Raw genomic sequence first — 21,664 nt, 5'->3', positions numbered from 1 at the left:
AGCCCAGCCACACCACGAATCCTGACCCCTTGTATCCCCTACTCAGGTTTCCCACCCCTGGCTCAACCACCCTGAGGGTTCCTCCTGAGCTCAGGTCACAGGGTGACACCAAGAAAATCTCAGGTTCAAAGAGACAGAGGCAGAACGCAGTGAGGGGAACTTGTGGAGAACAGGAAGGGGCAGACCCAGGGCCAAGTCTGAGCTCTGCCTGAACCGTGGAGCACCTCCTGCACACTTCCATTTTCCTGGGCTTCCGTCCAGTCCACTCAAACACTAAAAAGCAAAAGAACATATGTTTAAAATAAATATTTTTTAAAAAGAGGGAACTAGATCAACATTTCCCAAACCATTCCTCAGAACACTAGCTCTGTAAGATGCTAATTATTCTAATTTAAGAAATCACGGTCAGGGGCACCTGGCTGGGTCAGTCAGTAGAACATGTGACTCTGGATCTTGGAGTTGTGAGTTCAAGCCCACATTGGGCACAGGACTTGAGAGAAAAAGAAAATGGTCAAATTCGGGAAAGGCAGAGTTAAAGTCAAGCACGTTTTCTTAGCAACAGGCACTTGTTGCCCTTCTGTCATGTTCATGGACATGTTGCTCCCCGGGACCAGGTGCGGCGTGCTGCAGAGGGAGCACTGGTTTTAGCAGTCAGAGCCGTCCTCCACGTGCAGCCCAGTGACCACTTGTTAGAGATGTGAACTCTAGGTGTTGCCTCTGCCCTAGATGGAACGGGCAGTCCACGTTTGGCTGAGCCCCACCTGGTGATTCTGGTGCCCCCCAAACGTTTGAGACCTCATTCTGCCCTGACCGTAGGGATTTGGTGGGTTACATATTTCCCTACCATCATCCTTGAATCATGATAACAACCCAGGAACCAGATACTATCCCTATTTTATAACTGGAAAATTTGAGGCCCAGGGGCTGTTTGCGGAGATGCTAACTAGCAAGAATTAGCAAAGGCCCTTTCCACTGAGAAAACGAAGGAAGGTTGTACAGTCAGGGCTTGTGCTGTCCCCAGGTGCGCCCAGGCCCAGCCAAAGGGAGCTGCTGCCTGTCTCTCCCACCCACCCGCTTGCAGCACATGAGCACTCTGTGGGAAGAAACAGGCCTTGAGAAACTAAAGTCCAGTGGGGGAGATATTCTAGGGCCAACAGCATGTGGAGCCATGCTGATGGGCCAGGTACCTGTTCCCTCACTTCGTTGTCAGGGGCCAGTCATTCTGCTCTGCCCGTAGGGAGTTAGTGGGTTACATATTTTTCTATCATCATCCTTGAATCATGATAACAACCCAACGAGTTAGATACTATCCCTTTTTTGTAGCTGGAAAACTCGAGGCCCAGAGGGTATAGTCACTTGCTCAGGGTTAGACCTGGTACTTTTATGCTCCTAAAGTCATCAGAGAATCCAAGGCCCTCCAGACCAGGACATTCCATTCGGAGCTTCAGCTCCAGGGCCCACTGGGCCTCCGGAGCAGGGCAGCAACCGCCTGGGGAAGGGAAGTAAAAAGCCAGGCATGGTCTCCATTTTCCAGAGCCAAGAGCTTCCTCAGAGAGGGAGTTGAGCTCTACTTAATAAGAGTCATGTTGGCTGATGGGTACTTGACCAAGGGAGCAAATCTCCGGTCACCCCGACCCTGAGAGGAGTGCCGTGGGAGGGGAAGGGACCATGAGCTATTCAGAGGCAATGGGCATCAAGGAGCCACAGACCTCTGTCTCCACCTCCCCTCTCCCCATTCTTCAGGCTCCTGGCGGGAAGGAACAGGAAGTGATACCTGGCCATGCGCTTTTGGTCAGAGTGAGGATGGGGACTGATTCTCCCTCAGGAACATTGCCGGGGGTCCCTTTGTTTCTAGTCTTCCTGGACTCTTGCCTAGGAATCTAGTCATTCCTTGGTGGTTGCCTCCCTCCAAACCCTTCTGGGGAAAGGCTCCTACCCTCCTAAAGGCCATGGGTATGGTTGCAGGCCCCTGTGGTTTCCCCTCCATTTTGTTCTTTCTCCTTTCCCACTTGTACCTGGAATCGGCCTGGTGAAAAGAATGTCTGCTCCAGCCTTCCTTGTCCTGGCCGTGGGCTCTGTAGTCTGGGCGGGAGTCATACTGCCCCGGGGCCCAAGGATGCTGAGATGGGGACCCACCTGGTATTGGGGGTACATAGGCAGCAGCACGAATACGTCCAGCCCAGTGGAGTTTCTGATGAGCTTGCATGTCAGCCTACATGAGTTTGAATACGTAACGGGGCGGAGGGGATGCTGGTGCAGACAAACAGTGGGCACTCTAGGGTGAGGTGCTCCTGTCACAGAACTCTGAGAGGTCCTCTCCACAGGATTGGGCTTCGGGGGCCATTTAAGCACTGGCTCCCCTCCCTCTGAAGGAGTATATAATGGCTTCTCACGGGCTCTTGCGGTGGTGAGATGCTTTATCTGTACCAATTACCAGGGCCCAACCCAAGGGACATAGCCCGTTTTCCCCAATACGGATGGTGACATTGTGAGGATTTGGAACCCAGGACCCCCAAAGTGAAGGAGTTGGCTTTCCCCAGGGTTGGGGGTTGGTCAGGGTGAATAGGTGAGCTCTGTGAGCCTGTTTCCACCCGTGCCCTAACTCCCTGGGATGAGGGTCCTGGGGTAGGGGTACAGCCTCGTCCACGGCCGGCCTGCCACGGGGAGGAGCTCTGTCAACAGGGAGCCACTACCTATGCCCCTGAGTCTCCGCAGATAGCACGCCCACCTTCGAAGTTAGTCATCCTCTGCCTCTTGGAGCGGATCTGAGACCGACCAGGGTCCCTGGCAGCTCCCAGCCTCATCCCAGCATGAGGCTCCATCTCCCCGTGTGCCAAGGAGGCAGTGAGAGAAGCAGAGCTTAGAGGCCCCACCACGAATACCATCTCAGTGCTGTTAGGCACATCTTGAGCCTCAGTTTCCTTATCCGTAAAATGGAGGTCATACCTTCACTGTGAGGTAGGGGAACACGGACACAAAGCCCCCACACAGTGGTCTACTTGGCACTTAGAAGGTACTTACCAAGCGACAGCATTATGTTTATGATTCAGGAGGCGTCCAGAGAGCCCAGGGAACAAAGACTACCCCACCCCCCAAAACCCCATCCTATAATCGACATCTATTCTGGGCACCTCGGACCAGAACAGGCCTGTGTTCACCTCTCTCTCTCTCTCTCCGAAACCCTCTCTATGCAAAAACCTTAAGAAGTTGTCCCCTTGTCCGTTTTTCTTTTATGGCCCACATTTTAGTAAAGGATTTGGCCCCAAAGCCCCTCAAGGTAAGTGTTGAGATGCCCTGACAGCTTATGCAAAGCAGGGTGACAGGTCACGGTGTGTAGGCAGCACCGCTGTACTTCCTCCTATACAAGCACTTGGCTGTGCACAATGTGTTCACATGTTTGGGGCCCATCAGGTGTGAACACGTTTTGAGGAGTGTGTAGGAGCTCGTCCGTGTGCTGCTTCCCCAGCTGGAGAAGAGGGAGGGGATCTTGCCTCTCTGAATCCCCACCCATTGCTGGAAAGTCCTGGGTCCCGGGTGGTACCTGAAGGGTTCATCAGTTTCCTGTGTTAACCAGGGTCAGTGGTGTCACCAGAGCTCAGTAACAGACCCTGCCTTCCTGCTTCATTGCTGTCTCTGGCCCCCAACGTACTTCCTGGCCCACAAGTAAGCACTCAATAAATGTACGCAGAGAATGACTAAGAACCTCTTCTTCCTCCTCTGCTTCCGGTGTCTCTTCTTAAGTCACACATATTTCTGCCCCTTGCCTTTTGCTCAGATTCTCTGTCACTTGTCTGACCCATGCTCCCTGACCCCTGCCACTCCCTCCTGCAGCACTCGCTATCCCCCAGCTTTACTGGCTTAGCCTTCACCTCTGCCATTTGAAGAAGTGGGCAAGGGACAGAGTGAGGGGCATCTTGTGTGGAAAGACCAAGGCTCCTGGTGAATTCTGGTTCTAAAGGGAGCTCACTCTTGTCCCTTTTCTTTTTCCTAACATGGTGGTCATGGACATGACCTGTAGATTGCCCAGCAAGCCAGCCATCCTCCTCCCGAGCCCTGGGCAGTGGCAGCGACAGTGAGAGAGAGAGAGAGAGCGAGCAAGAGCGCCACTGGGTGTCTCCAGAGAATCCCCAAGGGGATCCCTACCCCAGGGAAGGCAGGGGCAGCCTGGCTCCTGACCCTGCCAGGGTGGAGAGGGCTTGAGGCCCAGGGGAGAGATGTGGATGGCCTTGGGGGCCAGGGGCGGGTTGAGCAGGAAGGAGAGAGAATACTACATGGAATGTGACAGAGCTCCTGCTTGTCAGGATTGCAAACTCAAAACTGCCACATTCCTGCCACATTTCCTTTTCCATGGCCATGTGGGATTGAGCCTAGTGTTGTCAGATCTTCTGAGATTTTCCAAGAGAAGCTGAAAATCCAGGGTGCCTGGGTGCCTAGGCAGATGCCTAATGGACTGGCTCAGTCTGTTAGGCATCTGTTTTCAGCTCAGGTCATGGTCTTGGGGTCCTGGGATTGAGTCCCACATCGGGCTCCCTTTTCAGCAGGGAGTCTGCTTCTCCCTCTGCTGCTCACACGCCACTCGTGCCTGCGTGCACGTGTGCACGCTCTCTCCCAAATAAATAAATAAAATCTTTGTTTAAAAAGTTAAAAATGGGGCACCTGGGTGGCTCAGGTGGGTTAAGCCTCTGCCTTCGGCTCAGGTCATGGTCTCAGAATCCTCGGATCGAGCCTCACATCGGGCTCTCTGCTCAGCGGGGAGCCTGTTCACCCCACCTCTCTGCCTGCCTCTCTGCCTACTTGTGATCTCTGTCGAATAAATAAATTAAATCTTTAAAAAAAAATAAAAAGTTAAAAAAGAGAGAGAAGCTGAAAATCCTAAATTTTATTATTTTTTAAAAATCCCCATTTTCAGGGGCACCTGGGTGGCTCAGTTGATTAAGTTTCTCCCTTCGGCTCAGCTCATGATCCCCAGATCCTGGGATCCAGCCCTGCATCAGGCTCCTTGCTCAGCGGGGAGCCTGCTTCTCTCTCTCTCTCTTCTTCTCAGTCTTGCTCTCTCTCCCTCTCTGTCACTGTCTCCCTCTCTCTCTCTCTCTCTCTCACAAATAAATAAATAAAATCTTTTAAACAACAACAACAACAACAACAACAAACCTTCCATGCCTGCTCAAATAGCTTTCAACTGTGTGCAGGGCAAACACCGTCAGAGGCAGGGTGAGGGAAGAGGACTAAATTGAAGGCCTCACTGCTTCTTTTGAGTGCCCAAAGCAACTCCTTGTCTGTTTCTTTGACTCCAGCAGGTGACACATTCATCTTCCATCAGACTGTGGCCCTACCGACACGGCGACCTTTTTTTCTTTACCGTTGTTACCCCCCGAGCCTGGGACCTAATGAATGCTGTTGAGTAAGCAAGTGGGCTAAACACTCCAGTTTGGTTTCTAGACTGGCCTGGAGTCTCTATTTAGGGTCAGGTAATTGTCAGGCAAGGTGCCCGGTGGAAGCAGCAATGCACAGGGGCACTTACTGGCAGAGAGCCTGCCCTTGGCCTTGACCTGCAGACAAGCTCCTGGGCCCCACGGCCCCTCCCAGCAGCCAGGGTCACAGGTTTGTCTGTTTGTTTGTTTGTTTGTTTGTTTTTGGGTCTGGTGTCTGTCTCTCCACCAGAATGAATGTTCCCTGAAAGCTGGCACATTCTTTGCTTTGGTCACTATGATGCTTCCAGTGCCTGGCAAGGAACAGCTGCTCAATCAATATTTGGAACATGAAACTTGAAAAGGGAGAGAGAGAGAGACAAAAATAAACAGAAAAGAGGCTGAACCTCGCTGAGAAGCTGGGGGAAGAGCATGCTCTTGCCCGCCAGAAGGGACAGAGCAGAAGATGGAAACAGTGAAACACAGTCTCCCCGAGATACCCAGAGATGGGTTACAGGTGCGGCTGTGGCTGAGGCAGCAACAGGGCCTGCCAGCCAGGAGAACTTCGAGATGCATAGACATGAAGATGAAGGCAAGAGGAAGACCGAGACAGAGCTAAGAGTGCACAGAGTGGGGAAGGAGACCGGTTTGAAGAGAAGAAGAAGAAACACTGGGCTGGAAGTCATCGCCCAGACAGAGCAGTGGGACAGAGACAGAGACTACAGGGACGGGCAGAGAGGCAGGGAGGGGTCCGGAGAGAATAGGAGGGAGGAGAGATGAACAGAGACTGAGAGAGGAAAGACAGAGACAGAGAGAACAGAAATACAGCTAGAGAGGGAGACAAAGGCACAGAGAGGTATGGAGGAGAGATGGAGAAAGAGTTGGAGAGGGAACTAGGCATGGAGAGAAGACAGAAAGGTGCAGCTAGAGATGGAGAGAGGGCAAGAAACAAAGAAAGAGACAGGAGAGGCAGAAGGTCACTGGGACACTCGAGATTTTAAGCCTGGAGCATGGAGAAGTGGTTTTGAGGGGGCAGCGGTGTCCGTCCCTCCTTCGTCACAGCACCCCTTCCCCAGGAACAGGGATGTGAAGACATCTGCCCCTCCCTCTGCTCATCCCCCAACCCCAGCTTGTGTGCTCTCTCTCAAATAAATAAAATAGATATTTTTTAAAAATTTTATTTATTTATTTGACAGACAGAGATCCCAAGTAGGCAGAGAGAGAAGCGGAGATAGAGAGGGGGAAGCAGGCTTGCCACGGAGCAGAGAGCCTGGGCAGGCGGGGCTCGATCCCAGGATCCTGGGATCACAACCTGAGCTGAAGGCAGAGGCTTTAACCCACTGAGCCACCCAGGCACCCCAAATAAAATATTGAAAAAAAAAAGAAAGAAATTGTTAATCCTGTGAAGTACAATAACGGCATTGTGGGTTTTTGAGAAAATATTCCTATTTCTAGAACGCACGCTGAAACACAGAGTGTGGTGATACGATGTCTGGGATCTTCTTTAAAATGCTTCAGAATGGGATGCCTGGGTGGCTCAGTTGGTTAAGCAGCAGCCTTCGGCTCAGGTCATGATCCCAGCGTCCTGGGATCGAGTCCCACATCAGGCTCCTTGCTCGGCGGGGAGCCTGCTTCTCCCTCTGCCTCTGCCTGCCATTCTGCCTGTGCTCGCTCTCTCCCCTCTCTCTCTCTGATAAATAAATAAAATCTAAAATAAATAAATAAAATAAAATGCTTCAGAAAAGACATGTCACAAGAGTGGCACCATCTTGCCAACAGCTGAATCTGGGTGACGAGGACTAGGCCCTCAGGGGCTGCCCCCTGCCCCTGGAACAGAGGTACAGTTCCCTAGCTTGGCACCAGTCCCACCTGCGTGGCCACACGTGAAGCGCTCGCGTGCTAACCAGAGGCCCTTGTTGAATCCTGCCTCCAGGCCTTTGAGAGTAAGAAAGAGTCCCCCTCTGGAGATGCCAGCTCCTCTTCCAACCTGGCTCAGGTACCATTGTCCTGGCATGCTCCCCACACCGATGCAGCCCAGGAGGTCTCTGCTGGGACCTGCCTCAGCACTGTTTCAGTCCTGTAAAAGTGCAAGGGCTCCTCTCTCTGAGGGACTCGAGAGCAGAGTCTGTTTCCCATCTTTTTACTTTCCCCATTGCCCAGCACAGCCTCCAAGCTCCCTTGTCTCAGCTCTCATTAACTAAGAGTCACTTCAGCAATAATTCCTCTCATCAGGCAGGGCTCAGACAAAACATCACCTCTTTGAAGAGCCTTCCCTGACCACCCAGCTAACGTTGCCCTGTCCTGCCTCTCCATAACGTTTACCACTACTCGAGACCATTTCTGTATTTGTTTATATTCTGCTCCCTGCCCCACCCTGCCACTGAACAAGGGAAAGACCTGGTTTTTCTAGGTCACCCCTGTATCCTGAGTGCCGAGAAAAAGGCCCAGGACGAGGCCAGGAGCTTAATCAATATTTATTGAGTGAATGAGTAAATGTAGTTGTCCCAACTAGACTGCAGGCTCCCAGGGGGCAGGGTTTGGTTACCTTCTGGAGAGAGCCAGCACATGGCAATTGTTAAATAACCGTTCATTGATACTATGTAGGGGTAACAGTTCCAGGGGTAATCATGGACTTTGGATCATAATACCTCTTCTCGGGGCGCTTGGGTGGCTCAGTAGGTTAAGTGTCTGCCGTCAGCTCAGGTCATGATCCCCAGGGTCCTGGGATCGAGCCCCGCGTGGGGTGGGGCTCCCTACTTAAGCCAGGAGCCTGCTTCTCCCTCTTCTCCATGCTCATGTTCTTTTTCTCTTTCAAATAAATAAATAAATAAATAAAATCTTAAGAAAAATACCTCTTCTCTTGGCCTTCCTTCAAGGGACTTGGACTTGGATTTCTGAGGCAATCCATGCACCTACTTTAGGATTTGATAAATGAGAGGCCAACATGTGCAATACTCAGGGTTCCACTGAGGTACCCATCATGTATGGCTTGCCAGCAATATGTCACCTGCTCCATCCTCCCTTCCCAAATCCCCATCTTGGGCAGTCCACTCGCCCTCACCTAGCTGTCCCTCAGATCCAACACTGGAGTCATTATTTTTCTCTGTGTACATCTATCTTTCCAGTATTCTCCTGAAGGCAGGACAGCCCATTTAGGCTCCCAGGTCAGAAATCTGGGTGGTGTTCTCCCTTTCTCCCTCTCAGCCAATTAGTCAACAAACCTTATGGATATTAACCTCTTGAGTTGCTTCCCTCCCCTGCCCTTTCCTATCACTGTCCTAGTCCCTCTTCTCCACACTTCTGCAGAAGCCTCCTAACTGGCTCCCTGCTTCTGGTCTGGCCCCTCCATGCCCTCTCCACCTACCCCTTAGAGTGAGCCTTCATACACCAAACTTGCTTAACCTTCTTTTTAAAAAGATTTATTTATTTGAGAGAGTGCATGCCCATGGGTGGGGGGTGGAGTGGGGGGAAGGGAGAGAATCTTAAGCAAACTCCCTGCTGAGTATGGAGCCCATGCTAGGGGCTTGATGTCAAGACCCATGAGATCAAGACCTGGGCCGAAATGGACTAGGTTTTAAGCACCTGAAGTGCTTAAAAACTTTAAAGGGCCCCAGCCCTCTTAGGATGGACTCCAAACACCTTATCATTGCCAGGAACTATATTATCTGCGTCCAACCCTCTCCCCACTCTATCTAGTTAACTCTGCCCTCCTAGCCCCCTGCAGATCTCAATTTAGAACCTCGTCTTGGGTGGGGTGGAGGATGGCACCTGGCTGGTTCAGTGGGTAGAGTATCATGCACTCGCCATCTCTGATGATGAGTTCAAGCTCCACGTTTGATCTCTGAGACAGGAATCTAAGCCCCATGTTGAGTGTGTAGATTACTTTAAAAAAACAAAAACAAAAACAAAACTTAAGAACAGAAAAGCCCCCCCAAAACCCACAAAAACAAAATAAAAACCTCCCACCCCAAAACCTACCCCTCTTCTTCCAGGAAGCTTTTGCTGACCAGTATAATTCCACCAAGTATAATTCCTCCAGTATAATTCCACCAAGCCTGTGTTCCACCACTCACGGGCCTTTTCTCTAACCTGTCTTGTGTACTCTGTCAACGAAAGCACAGGTTTTGGGGACACGGCGCGTACTTTGCAAATACATATTGGATGAATGACATCACACTAAGACTGCTGGGTGAAAATCTCCAGCACATGCTCATTAAGGACTTGAGCAAGTCTTTTAACTTCTGCCTCCTCCTCACCCGTAAAGGTGCACAGCAATGGTAATTTTTTCTGGTAGAGATGTCTTGAGGAGTCAAGCACTTAAAAGAGCATTTGCACGTAAATTTGGTTATCGTTAATATTTTCTTGGCACAGCCCTTTCCTGGATCTCAACCCACCACACCGAAGGGACCGTGCGTACAGGTACAGAACACTCACACCTAGGTCCCTACCCGACACTTTGCTGTCTGCCCGGCTAACTGGCCGAGTCTCGAGCGTGCCGGAGTCCACCTCGGACCCGCAGGCCGAAGCCACGGCCCATTTAAGGACGAGGAAGGGGCGGGCCCGAGAAGGCTCCTCCTTCGCGCTGAGGTCAGCGCGCAGCGCAGCGTGTGACGCTCTGGTTGCCGCAGAGACGCCCCGCCCCCGCGCGGCGCTGCGGAACCGGAGCTCCGGGCGGCGTCGGCAGCGGCGCGGGAGGCGGCAAGGCCAGGACAGCAGGAGCCGGCGCGGCGACCGCAGCGAGAGCGGCGGGGACGGAGCAGACCACGACGAAGGCGCACAGGCAGCCGGGCCGGGCCGGGCCACGGGGAGAGCGGCCGCCGGGAAGCGGGCAGGAGGCCGGGCGGGCAGCGGGCAGCTGCCGAGCTGCGGAGCGACATGGTGCTGCTCAAGGAGTAGTGAGTGTCCGGCGGGCCGTGCGGAAGCGAGGAGGAAGGGAGAGTCGGGGATGACGACCAGGGAGCTTGATGGCCTGGCGGAGGGGATGCAGTGTCCGTACGGGACGCGAGGGGATGGAGAGCAATGGATGGGCTGTTGGGCGGCCCAGCAGGGGCTGAGGGCACTGCGAGGGCCGGACAGGGCCTGAGGGGATAGAGAGATACGGACAGCTCCTGCGGTGGGGCCTGAGGAACCGTGAAGGCCGAATAGGCCTGAGAGGAGAGGCCAAGGGGACAATGAGGGCTGCACAAGGCCTGAGATGGGGTCAAGGGGACAGTGAGAGCCAATAGGGCATGAAGAGGGGCTGAGGGGATGGAGATGTGGGGCGGCCCTACGGTGGGGCTGAGGGACTGGGGGCCCGCCAGAACTGCTGGAGTGGCTGAGGGGACTGGCGGGAGAAGGAGGAGTAGGCTTCAGGGACCAAGGAGCAGTTAGACAGCTTCAGGAATGGGGCTGAGATGATGGGGAGGAGTGTGAGGGGAACCTGGAGTATGAGGAGTGGCTGCCTTAGGCATCGGGGGAAGGATTGGATTTAGTGCACCTAGGAAAAGGAGCAGGGAGTTAGGGCCAGGATTGGGTGACAGAGGAAGGGTCTAAAAAGATAGCAGAGGGGACTGGTGGCATGACGTGGTGCCCAGGTGGTAGGTGCAGAGGAGGAGGTACTTGGAAAGAAGCTTAGGATGTTTGCTTGGGACTTGGGGACACTTGGGTGAGGAATCCAGAAAATATCGGGGAGGAGCTGATTTGTGGGAGTTAGAGTGATGGAGAGGGCTGGGTTGTTAATAGGGTAGAGAGAATATGTTTGTGAATATATATAATAAATATATATATAGGAATAGGGTGTGGGGGACAAGGGCAGCCTGCCTCTAGAGCATTGTTAGTCTTGGTGCAAAGAGATAGAGAAATTGCTTTGAGAATTGAGAAGGTTCCCATAAAACCATTAATTGACGAAAGACAGTGAAGGGTGAGGGAGTTTTTGAGTAGTGACTGGGCTGGGAAACTAGTGACTTCTGGTAGGTGTTGCAGGGAGATAGGCTTGCTCCTGAAATCTAGGGGATTAGATGACAGGGTGGGATGTTTAAATTGCTAAATCTTTCAAACACTAGCTGACGGATCACTGAAGCTCATGATTCCAATTAAACATTTCAAGACTTTTTTCCCCCCCAAAGAGGAGAGATTGAGTGTGTATGTGCAGAATTTACAGTGAAGCTGCTTTGCTAAAGGGGAGGGCATGTGGGCAGTATTGGGTCAGAAGCCCAGAAGTCCAGAAGTAGGAGATGTCCCGGTAGAGAGCAGCTGGTTGAACTCATTTGGTACCCAGGCAGGTGTGCAGAGGGCACATTGGTGTCCATTTCGTTGCTGAAGGCACTTTGCCCCATTCCATCTGGCTTGCTCCTTGGAGGTGTTTAGGACATTTAGGACACAGTGTGGAACTTTGGATAACAAAGGGAGCAGAGATCCAGGTGTCATCCGAGCTTGAGACGTCATCTGAACAGCATTATTTTGAAGCCCCTCCACTTCTAGTTCTTGACATCCAGGAGGATGTTGATGCAGAGCTTGGAGCTTTATATGGTGAGGAGGAAGAACCTTGGTATCCCAACAGGAGGAGGGAGTGGTACACTTTGGATTTTATTATTTATTTTTAAAGTATTTTTTATAAAAACATATTTATTTATTTGAGAGAGAGAGAGAGAGAAATAGTGGCAGGGGTTGGGGGAGAGAGAGAGAGAGAGAGAGAAAATCTCAAGCAGACTCTGTGCTGAGCACAGAGCCTGATGTGGGGCTCAATCTCAGGACTCCAAGATTATGACCTGAGCCGATATCAAGAGTTGGATGCTCAACTGACTGAGCTACCCAGCTGCCTCAGCACTTTGGGTTTTAGTTTTGACCATCCAGACGACAGGCTTTTCCCATTCTCCTGATCTTTTGTTTCCTGTTCCCAAATGGATCCTAGAGTCTATAGAAACCTGTAGTTCTATGAAGAAAGTCAGTCAGGAAAGGGACCATCAGAAGAGATCTGAGTGAGTCTTGAAGAAAGGTCCTTCCTTCCCATTCTTTGTTCTTCTACCCTTGAAGCCTGCCAGGGAACGGTCCAAGGTGCTGGGGATGCAGAGCCTGCTCGGCATCTGCGTTTCCTTCCTGCCTGACTTGTGCTCTGTGTGTGCATCCTGGGGCAGGGGATGGGGAGGGGGGCATCCAAGCCACTTAGCCATGGCTGCAGCGCTGCAGCTCTGAGAAGGGTGGAAGTGAAGGTCACAGTGCAGTGAGCACAGCTCCAGTCTCAGCCCAGCACTGCCCCTGTGGCCCTATCCTTTGGAATTGCACTCTATTGCTGCTGAAGTGGTTTTGCTCCTAAGGAGCCAGGGACAAATGTCTGGGTGTGCGGCTGTCTTGTAAGCAACCTCAGAGCATCCTCTCAGGAATTGGCTGATGCTTGTCTCTTTGCAGGGGCCTGGGGGGGGGGGGGGGACTTGGTGCCCACCAAGGGCCTAAAGTTTTCCCTGTTGGTTTTTCTGACACTTCCTCTAACAGGATTCTCCTTGATTTGATTTCTGCAAATTCTTGGATGTGATCCTTACTGCTATTCTTGAAGATAAAAGGCGTATTGTTTTCTAGGAAGTTTCTTCTGAGGGTGCAGAAATGGTGGCCTCCCAGTTGAAAGTGTTTTTCTGCACTGTTGGCTTTTTCTAATGGGAGGAGGGCCTTCGTGGCAGCATCCAATAACCTGCAGGATTGTGTTATTGGAATCATTCTGGTGGGGGGCGGTTAGCAGGCAGTAAGGACTCAAAGCCCATTTTGTTTTCCCTGTTACTTTTCTGCTCTGTGCCTTGCCTTTAGTGCGGTATTTTTCTCAGACCCCTGTGTGCTTCTTGCTACCTGGGGGAGCTTCGTGGATTTAGAAAATACTGAGCGGAGTGTTTACCAGCCTGGAACATGGATCCGAGTTGTCGGAACCACTGCATGGGAAGGACAACATAGCAGCTCATGCTTCACCAAGCGTGCAAGGTGCAGAAGGCTCCAGTGGGGCTAAGGTTTGGAAACTGAGAAGCTAAGCTCGGGAGCTGGCATGATGTGTATGAATATGACCAAGTGGTTTTGACTCAACTTGGACTTCATGGCTTTGAACTGGGGCTTGACTTGCTCTGCCACCAGCCCTCATATGTCTGTGGAATTCCAGCTGGTGTGGGACCTTGCTGGCCATGGCTTTTCTGTTGGGTTCCTGGTGGTACCTCCACCAATGGGTGTTCATTGAAGTGGAGAAGAAAAAGAAAGCAGTCAATTGGGGAGCCTTTGGACAGCCTCTGGAGGTCAGGACACAAGTTGAGTGTCCGCTCTTTGTGGCTTTGTCACAATAGCTTGTATTGCAATGCACTGGCCCAGAGCAGAGACAGTTGGTGCATGCTCTTAGTGTGATTAAGCTTCGAAGGAGCATGACCCTGTCCTAGCCTTCCACCTCGAGGGCTATTGTTAGGAGATGGGGCCCATAGAGATGAAATCCCCAGGGCCTGATTCTTCAGGTCTCTCTGACTCCTCATTGTGGCTTCAGAGTTTGCAGGGACAGGCCCTTGTTTTGCTGGGAAGGATTTTAGTGGGGGAGAGGGAGAAAAGGACAGCTCCAAATGTGAGTCAGAGGCCCAGGAAGTAGCTGGTAGAGGGACAGGTTTGCACTGAATCATAGGGACCTGAAGGGCATAGATGATCCTGCCTCAGAGCACTCAGGGGGCCATTCTCTGCTGGGTTTTTGACAGTGAGTGTATGTCACGTGTAACAAAACATTTAATAGTGTTCTAAGATGATGCTGTAAGAACCTTGGGCTACATACAGAGCCTAAAGTTGATACTGTTTTCCCTCTCTTGTAGTCGAGTCATCCTGCCTGTGTCTGTAGATGAGGTAAGTTCTTTTTCTTCCTTTTTATTCATAGTTGTATGTAATTGTTTGTGACCGTTGGCTAAGTTGGGTTCCAAGTGGCGCACACTCTTCGATTGGTTTTCGTGGTTGTTCTAACTTAAAGATAATCAGTACTTGATGAGAATTTTCCTGGTGCCACTTTCTGTCGAAGGAAGGCACTTATTTATTTATTTTTTTATATCTGCAGCCTACCTTAAGCTGTTGGCCCTTGGGGACTTTGACCAGAGACCAAAGGAGCCCCTTTTACCTGCTAGGACTGTGCCCATTTGGGGACATTTTATTGAGGGCATTGGGTGTGTGAGGGGATTTCTGGGACCTCCATGACACAGCTGGGAAGTGTGCATGGCTCTCTCTGTTGTGCAACAAACTAGTAGGGCAGGAAATCTCCGAGGCCCTCCCTAGCCACATTCTAGGTGACTGCTGGGAAGACCAAGGCCCAGAATCCTTTTACAAAGGGCAGGGAATAGCAAATGGGCTTGGCTTGCCCTCTGTCCTTTTATAGTGTTAGGCCCCATGTTCCTGTGTATGGGGACCTGGCAGCATTTGCCACCAGAAGGTTCATAGGCCACACTGACTCAGAATAGTCTCTTGGACAGCAGAAAACTGTCATAGAGCCTCCCTCATCCCACCCTTTCTTTGAACTTCCTCCACTCTCTTCTCCTGGTGCAGCCTGTTCTTTGCACACACACACACACACACACACACACACCCCAGCTTCCAGCCAGGCTCCAGTTTGGGTGAAGTTTTTCAGCCAGTGTGGTGACCTCAGTCATCCTCTTTCCTGTGGTGTCAGCATGAAGCTCCTGTGATAACTTACACTCTGTTCCAAATATGAATTGGACCTTTGAAAAATGAAATTAGGCCAACAGATCCTGTAGCACACCTTAGATGAGACAAATATTTGAGCTTTCTAACCCCAAAAGGGGTGGGCAGGCACTGGATACCTGGAGGATTGCCTCTTGTGATGGGCTACACATCTGGTAAGAGCTGTGAAGATCTGGGGGAAGGAGCCTGAGGAAGGCCTTGAACACGCTCTGAGAGTTTTGGGTGAGGGTCATAAGGCAAATGAAACTGGGAATCTTGGGAAAGGGCCTGGAAAGGAGAGGTGTTGCTGTCCCTGGAGACATCTGACATGGACCTGGGCCCTGGGAACCGTGTGCTTAGGCTGACGGGTGTTGGTGGTGGGGGTGGGGTTTCCTGTTAACCCACTTCCTTTGGAGGGGGCCTTGCTCTCTTTGGGAAAAATAAGAAGTGGTGATTTTCCAAACCATAGGAAGTGGTTTGGAAGCAGGAAGGCCCAGCATGGCCCTTGCCCTAAAACTCCCCTCTTGGGGGTCCAATAACTCTCTGTCTGCTGTACGGGGTAATCCCACCCCCCAGGTCAGGTAGATGTCTCCCAAAACTCAGGAGTACCTCAGTGTGCATTTTGGGGTGAAATGGACATTTCACAGGGAGTATCTTGAGAGAACAAGGATGGAAGTGCTTCTGCGATGTGGGGCCAATCCAGGAGAGCCAGCAGTGTTCGGGAGCAGTATTGGCTGCTCTGCAGGAAGCCTGGAGATTACTTATGATGGGGCCAGGCATGGAGGAAAAGAAGAACTCACCTTGAGAGCATCTGCAGTTGGCAGTTTGTTTGCAGTATTGAGGAAGTGATGGGGAGGGGTGAACAGAGCCTACAGGGTAAGCAGAAGCTTGGGAAGTAAGTGCTGGTTAGGATTCATTTTTCTGCCTGGGAATGGTCTACCTGTTCTCAACCAGAAGTCACTGATGAGAAAGCAAGTGCATGTCCTGGGTAGGGGGAAGTAGGGGCTGCTTTTCCAAGACTTTTTTTTTTTTTTAAAGACTTTATTTATTTATTTGACAGAGAGAGATCACAAGTAGGCAGAGAGGCAGGCAGAGAGAGAGAGAGGAGGAAGCAGGCTCCCTGCCGAGCAGAGAGCCCGATGCGGGACTCGATCCCAGGACCCTGAGACCATGACCTGAGCCGAAGGCAGCGGCTTAACCCACTGAGCCACCCAGGTGCCCCAGGACTTTTTATTTTTAAGTAATCTCTACACCCACCTTGGGGCTTGAACTTAAAACCCTGAGATCAAGAATTGCACGCTCCACTGATTGAGCCAGTTGGCACCCCGGAGCTGCTTTTCTGGTGGCTTGAACCTTAGTTCCAGAAGATCAGAAAACCTTGAGTGGGAAATCCAAAGAAGAAACAAGTAATGTTTCTTTTTTTTTCAGTCTTTATCAATAGCCCCTTCCTGACTCGTGGTTCCCATGGGAACAGCCCAGCATCAGTGTCTGTGGGATTCACTTCCTAATCGAAGGCCTTGATTTGAGGCCCTCAGGGCTGGCTTTCTTGCTTGCTTTCCTTCCTTCCTTCCTTCCTTTTAACATCTATCTATTTATTTATTTATTTAACCTCACACCTAATTGTGGGTTTCAAAATCGTGACCTTGAGATCAAGAGTTGCATGCTTTTCCCACTGAGCCAGCCCAGTTCCCCTCTCAGGGCTTTCTGAGGTAGGCTGGGAAGGAGAAGAAAGAGAAAAGAGAAGGCCATGGCTTTATAACCATCCTGATGGTCTGAGTCAATATTTTGGGGTGGAATTAGTTTCTGTTTGGCAGAAGCCTTTGGCCTAATAGGGCATAGGGCTTCTAGGCATTTGGCTGCAGAGCGAGAAAGTCGGGCTGTTTGTCAAGGGTGTGTCCACCAGTGGTTCCTGGCTTACATAGGCCCACCCTCTTCCATGTGCTCAGAGCTGATTTACTTCCCATTTCCAGAGACGTGTGGTACCATCCCCCTGTGTACCCTGTCCCGACAGGGTCACTTGGGTGGGACCAAGAGCTATGCTGTTTTTCGTGAGGATGGTTTTTTTTTTTTTTTTTTCTCGTGATGATGTTTTTTGCCAGGGTCTCAGGCCCACCTGCTGCATCTTCTGGGCTCCCAATCCTAGTGATAGGGTCTCTTTTTTTCTTAGCTGAGTGTCTTAGTTCTTTGGGCAAGGGCAGGCATCATTGTCCTAGGCCTGAGGAGGGTTCAATCCCCATCTTGTCTCCTTAGGGCTCTTTATCTGATGTAATGATCTGACCCCCAGCCCCATCTCAGTGTGGCTGCTTTCTGCTTTCCCAGGGTATGGAGCCCCAGTGCCAAAAGTGTCCCTCACTTGGAGCTTAGGGAGGCCAGCCTTACTTAACCCCTTTGGATTAACAAAACTGCCTTCACTTGTCTCATTGGGATTAAAGGATCAGAATATCAAGAGAGATTAAAGGGGGAAGATGCCAGCCCAGCAGACTGATCCTCTTAGAGTTTGCCCTCTGATTCCTGCATCTGATGAGGAACCAAATGAAAGGGATTAGTCTCTGCCTGGGCACACACACACACACCCCACCCCACCCCAACTAAACAGCAGCACCAGCCGACAACCCAGTCCCCTCCATTGAGCCCTTTCTTCAGCCTGCCCTCTAGGATTGCTGAGTGAGTGGTTAGATGTTCTTATGACTCTTCTTTAAAACACAACTAACATTCCTTCTTAGGATGCCCTTGCTTATCCAGACCCTGACCCACTTGTTAGGGGTTTTCGTCTCGCCTCAGCGCCAAGGGCTGGACTTGGAAAGGCATTGAAACAGTTTGGTGTTCCCTGGGGATATCAAGGCAGCACTGATGTTGCTTAGAATTAGCAAGGTCAAGGTGACAGGCTCCCGCCCAGATGTTCCTCTCTATGGGATTAAGTGAGCCAGGATCCTTTGCCTGGGCCTTTCCTTGGCATTTTTTTTTTTTTAAAGCTAAGGTCAAGCAAAGCTTTATTCCACGCCAAGCATCAAGAATCAGACCAAACGTTCAGGGGGCCGCACCTCTTACAAGAGAGGGAGACCTTTCCTTGACATTTTGTGCCGGGTGTTTACTTTGGAAGTTAGGGCTCCTTCAGTTTTATGGTGAAGAGTGAATTGTCCTGGCGAGTGCTGCGTCCCATTTTGGACTTTGCCCAGAAACTTCCCTGCAGTGCTTGTGAAGCTGCCCAGGAAAGCAGGCGTCCGAGTTTGAGGTGCAGCAGCCCCGGAAGCCGCCATGCCCTTTGCTCTTGCAGACAGTGGTGTCAGCGGTGCTGCCAGAGATGCAGCCTCTCCGGTTCCATCGCAAAAGGAGAAAAACCCTTGTCTGTCCCTCCCAGGAGTCCCAGGAATTTGGGGAGGGGAATGTGGAGGGTGAGGAAAAACCTTTACACTCCCAATGTCATCCCGTCCCTTTTTTTCTCATACTCTCTAAACTTGTTCCTGGTGGCACTGGCGGTGACAGGGAAAATGCATCTTTTGGTGTAGTTGTAGCTTCCTGCATTAACTGTCGCTGTTCATTCTTTTTGTTTTGTTTTCTCCACCGAACAGCTTCCCTCCAAGAGCAGGGACTAGAAGGACCTGCGCAGAGCTCAGGTCATGGGTCCTAAGGCTGAGTTGTCCTGAGGGGCTTAGAGGAGGCCAGTAATCTTTTTTTTTTTTAAAGATTTTATTTATTTATTTGTCAGAGAGAGAGTGAATGAGAGCGAGCACAGGCAGACAGAGTGGAAGGAAGAGTCAGAGGGAGAAGCAGGCTCCCTGCGGAGCAAGGAGCCCGATGCGGGACTTGATCCCAGGATGCTGGGATCATGACCTGAGCCGAAGGCAGCCGCTTAACCAACTGAGCCACCCAGGCGTCCCGAGGCCAGTAATCTTGACCGGTGACTTGCCAGAGTGGCCTATGACCCAAATAAAAGAAAACTAGATTCTTGCCATCTAGTAAGTGCCAACGCAGAGGGTGTGCTTGTCAAATTGGGATTAAAGGTACATACTGTGGGGTAGGAATCTGTGTTATCCATAATGGGAAATAGGGCACTTGCTTCAGCCCTGCCAGGATTCTGGAAAGCATCTGGAGGTTTGGTTGCCTGCAAGAATGTTTTTGGAGCTGCTGGCAGGGGGATGATCTGCACACACTGGAGAAAGAATAAGTCGATGAGCCAGTTTACAGCAGAGATTGTGGATTTCACAGAGCAACTTTCTTTAACAAGAAGTCATGTGTTAGGATCTGTTTAAATGAATGGGATAAAGAGAATTCTAGCAGGCAACCCAGATCTGGTTTTAGGGTCTTAATACCAGAGGCAGATTCAGGGGAAAAGCTACTTTGGACCCTATAATGTGTTCTCTGGATAGTGGTGTGAGGTTCAATATACTCACCTGCCTCCTTAAGCCTTGATGGAGGATGTAAACATGGGAGGGAGGAAATTAAATGCATCTGATAGCTAAGGAGAGGCCAGGGAGCCGTGTTCATAGTTGCTTTGGGTAGATCTGGGCAAGGTCCCACGTTGGAACTGCAGAACAAGGGGGGCGCGTGGTGGTGGGAGGGTGGATCCCAGAGTGGTCCCATTGAACAGTTACTGGCAACTGGATTGGTGCGCCTGGTGAGAATTCTGCCCTGACAGTAACTCCTGTGTCTCTGTGTCTTTTAGTATCAAGTAGGGCAGCTGTATTCTGTGGCTGAGGCCAGCAAAAATGAAACAGGGGGTGGAGAAGGCGTGGAGGTCCTGGTGAACGAGCCCTATGAGAAGGACGGTGAGAAAGGCCAGTACACACACAAGATCTACCACTTACAGAGGTATGTAGCTGAGCAGCCAAGCCAGAAGGCAGCCAGGTATTGAAGTGGAGATCATGGATAATGGGCGGTGTTTCCGGGTTATTAGCTGATTGCTCAGGTTGCTGTGAGGGTGGGTGTGCATGACACTTCTTTGCTCACTTAAAGGGTTTTTATTTTTTACTTTGTTATTATTATTTTTTAAGATTTTTTTATTTATTTGACAGATAAAGATCACAAGTAGGCAGAGAGGCAGGCAGAGGGAGAGAGAGGGGGAAGCGCCCCCCCCCCACTTTTTTTTTTAACACCATTTTTAAGTTCAGCGACTGTAAGTACATTCACAATGCTGTGAAACGTAAACCAGGATCTTAATTTCTAGTCACTGAACTGACTAGAAATGAAACCAATTTCGTCTTCATTTGGGAAAATCCCTGATTTAGTGTCGTCTAGTGCCCCGGAGCTGTAGAAGTGCTCTGTGTAGAGGTCGCGGATTTTGTGAGAGCTGGAACCAGGGAGAGGGCAGCACCATGAAGTGGGGCATGTCTCACCATGATCCCATTTCCTTGCCATCGTGCTCTTTGCCCTCCGCGTCTCCTCTGCGTCCTCCTCCATTCCTCCTCTGCATTGACTGCCAGCCAGCCAGTCCTTACTGAGCCATTAGCCGCTGATTCGAATAAGGCTCAGGACATGCCTATCCCATAGTGCATTTGGGGTTGTTGTTTTTTTTTTAAAGATTTTATTTATTTATTTGACAGAGAGAAATCACAAGTAGACGGAGAGGCAGGCAGAGAGAGAGAGAGGGAAGTAGGCTCCCCGCTGAGCAGAGAGCCCGATGCGGGACTCGATCCCAGGACCCTGAGATCATGACCTGAGCCGAAGGCAGCGGCTTAACCCACTGAGCCACCCAGGCGCCCCAACATTTGGGGTTTTTTTAAAGAGCACTTTGCAAACAGATAGTGAGGTTGGTAGAAGGGGCCAGTTGGTTCCTTACAAGTCAGGTGGTCCAACCAAAGTGTCCAAGAGGAGGTCTGTACATGTAGAGGGTGGGACTTGTCTTACCCTCTTCCTTTATTTTATTTAATTTCTTAGAAATATTTTATTTATTTGACGGAGAGCACAAGCAGGCAGAGAGGCAGGCAGAGAGAGAGAGGAGAAGCAGACTCTTTGCTGAGCAGGGAGCCTGATGCAGGGCTCGATTCCAGGACCCAAGATCATGACCCGAGCCGAAGGCAGAGGCCCAACCCACTGAGCCACCCAGGCACCCCTACCCTCTTCCTTTAAAGAGCTGCCACCACCTCTCTTTACTTAAACCCAAAACCCTCAACTGCAAAAACCAAATCAAAACCAGCAGTGCCGAATGCCTTGAGCACCTCTCCTCAAGGCATTCGGATCAAGGCCTTCCTGTCAGTCATCTAGCTGCTGCAGTCAGAAACATGGGTTCCCTAGCCCCCCTTCCTCATCCCTCATATCAAGCCCTTTTGACTCCAACTCTTTTGGTACCTCCAGCGCTTCCATTTCCTTCCATCATCTCTTGCATGGATTACTACAGCAGCCTCCTGACTGCTCTCCCTGCTTTTCATTTCTCTGCACAACTTCGAGTGTTCTGTCCAAAGATAGATGTGGATGGTTTTCCTTGGGATCCTTGGGATCAAGTACAGACTCCTTCACTTAACTTACAAGATCGTTTATGACCTAGCCTATTTGTATTCTCTTATATTCCCTGCCTCATAGCTTACACCAACTACTCCAGATTTATCTCCATTTCTCCCAGCTTTTCCCACCCCACTGCCATCCTTTTATTTAGCTCAGTCCTACTCATTCTC

General features: G+C 50.9%; 1 protein-coding gene across 3 annotated transcripts in view; it reads left to right on the top strand.

Moving 5' to 3' along the window:
• The first annotated feature begins 10,034 nt into the window (after positions 1 to 10,034).
• Positions 10,035 to 21,664, top strand: part of PITPNA (phosphatidylinositol transfer protein alpha) — a 39,409-nt gene continuing 27,779 nt past the window's right edge. For 2 of the 3 annotated variants that reach the window (XM_059148398.1, XM_059148397.1), the window contains exons 1-3: positions 10,035 to 10,303; positions 14,204 to 14,234; positions 19,720 to 19,865. In XM_059148398.1, coding sequence (XP_059004381.1) covers positions 10,284 to 10,303; positions 14,204 to 14,234; positions 19,720 to 19,865 — 197 coding nt within the window. In that variant the 5' untranslated portion in view covers positions 10,035 to 10,283. The remainder of the gene's footprint in view (positions 10,304 to 14,203; positions 14,235 to 19,719; positions 19,866 to 21,664) is intronic. The other variant, XM_059148399.1, reaches the window with a different exon arrangement.

Source organism: Mustela lutreola, chromosome 15, assembly GCF_030435805.1.
Source record: "Mustela lutreola isolate mMusLut2 chromosome 15, mMusLut2.pri, whole genome shotgun sequence".
NCBI lineage: Eukaryota > Metazoa > Chordata > Mammalia > Carnivora > Mustelidae > Mustela > Mustela lutreola.
Note: the sequence above shows the minus strand (reverse complement) of the source record. Positions and strands in the feature narration are given on the sequence as shown.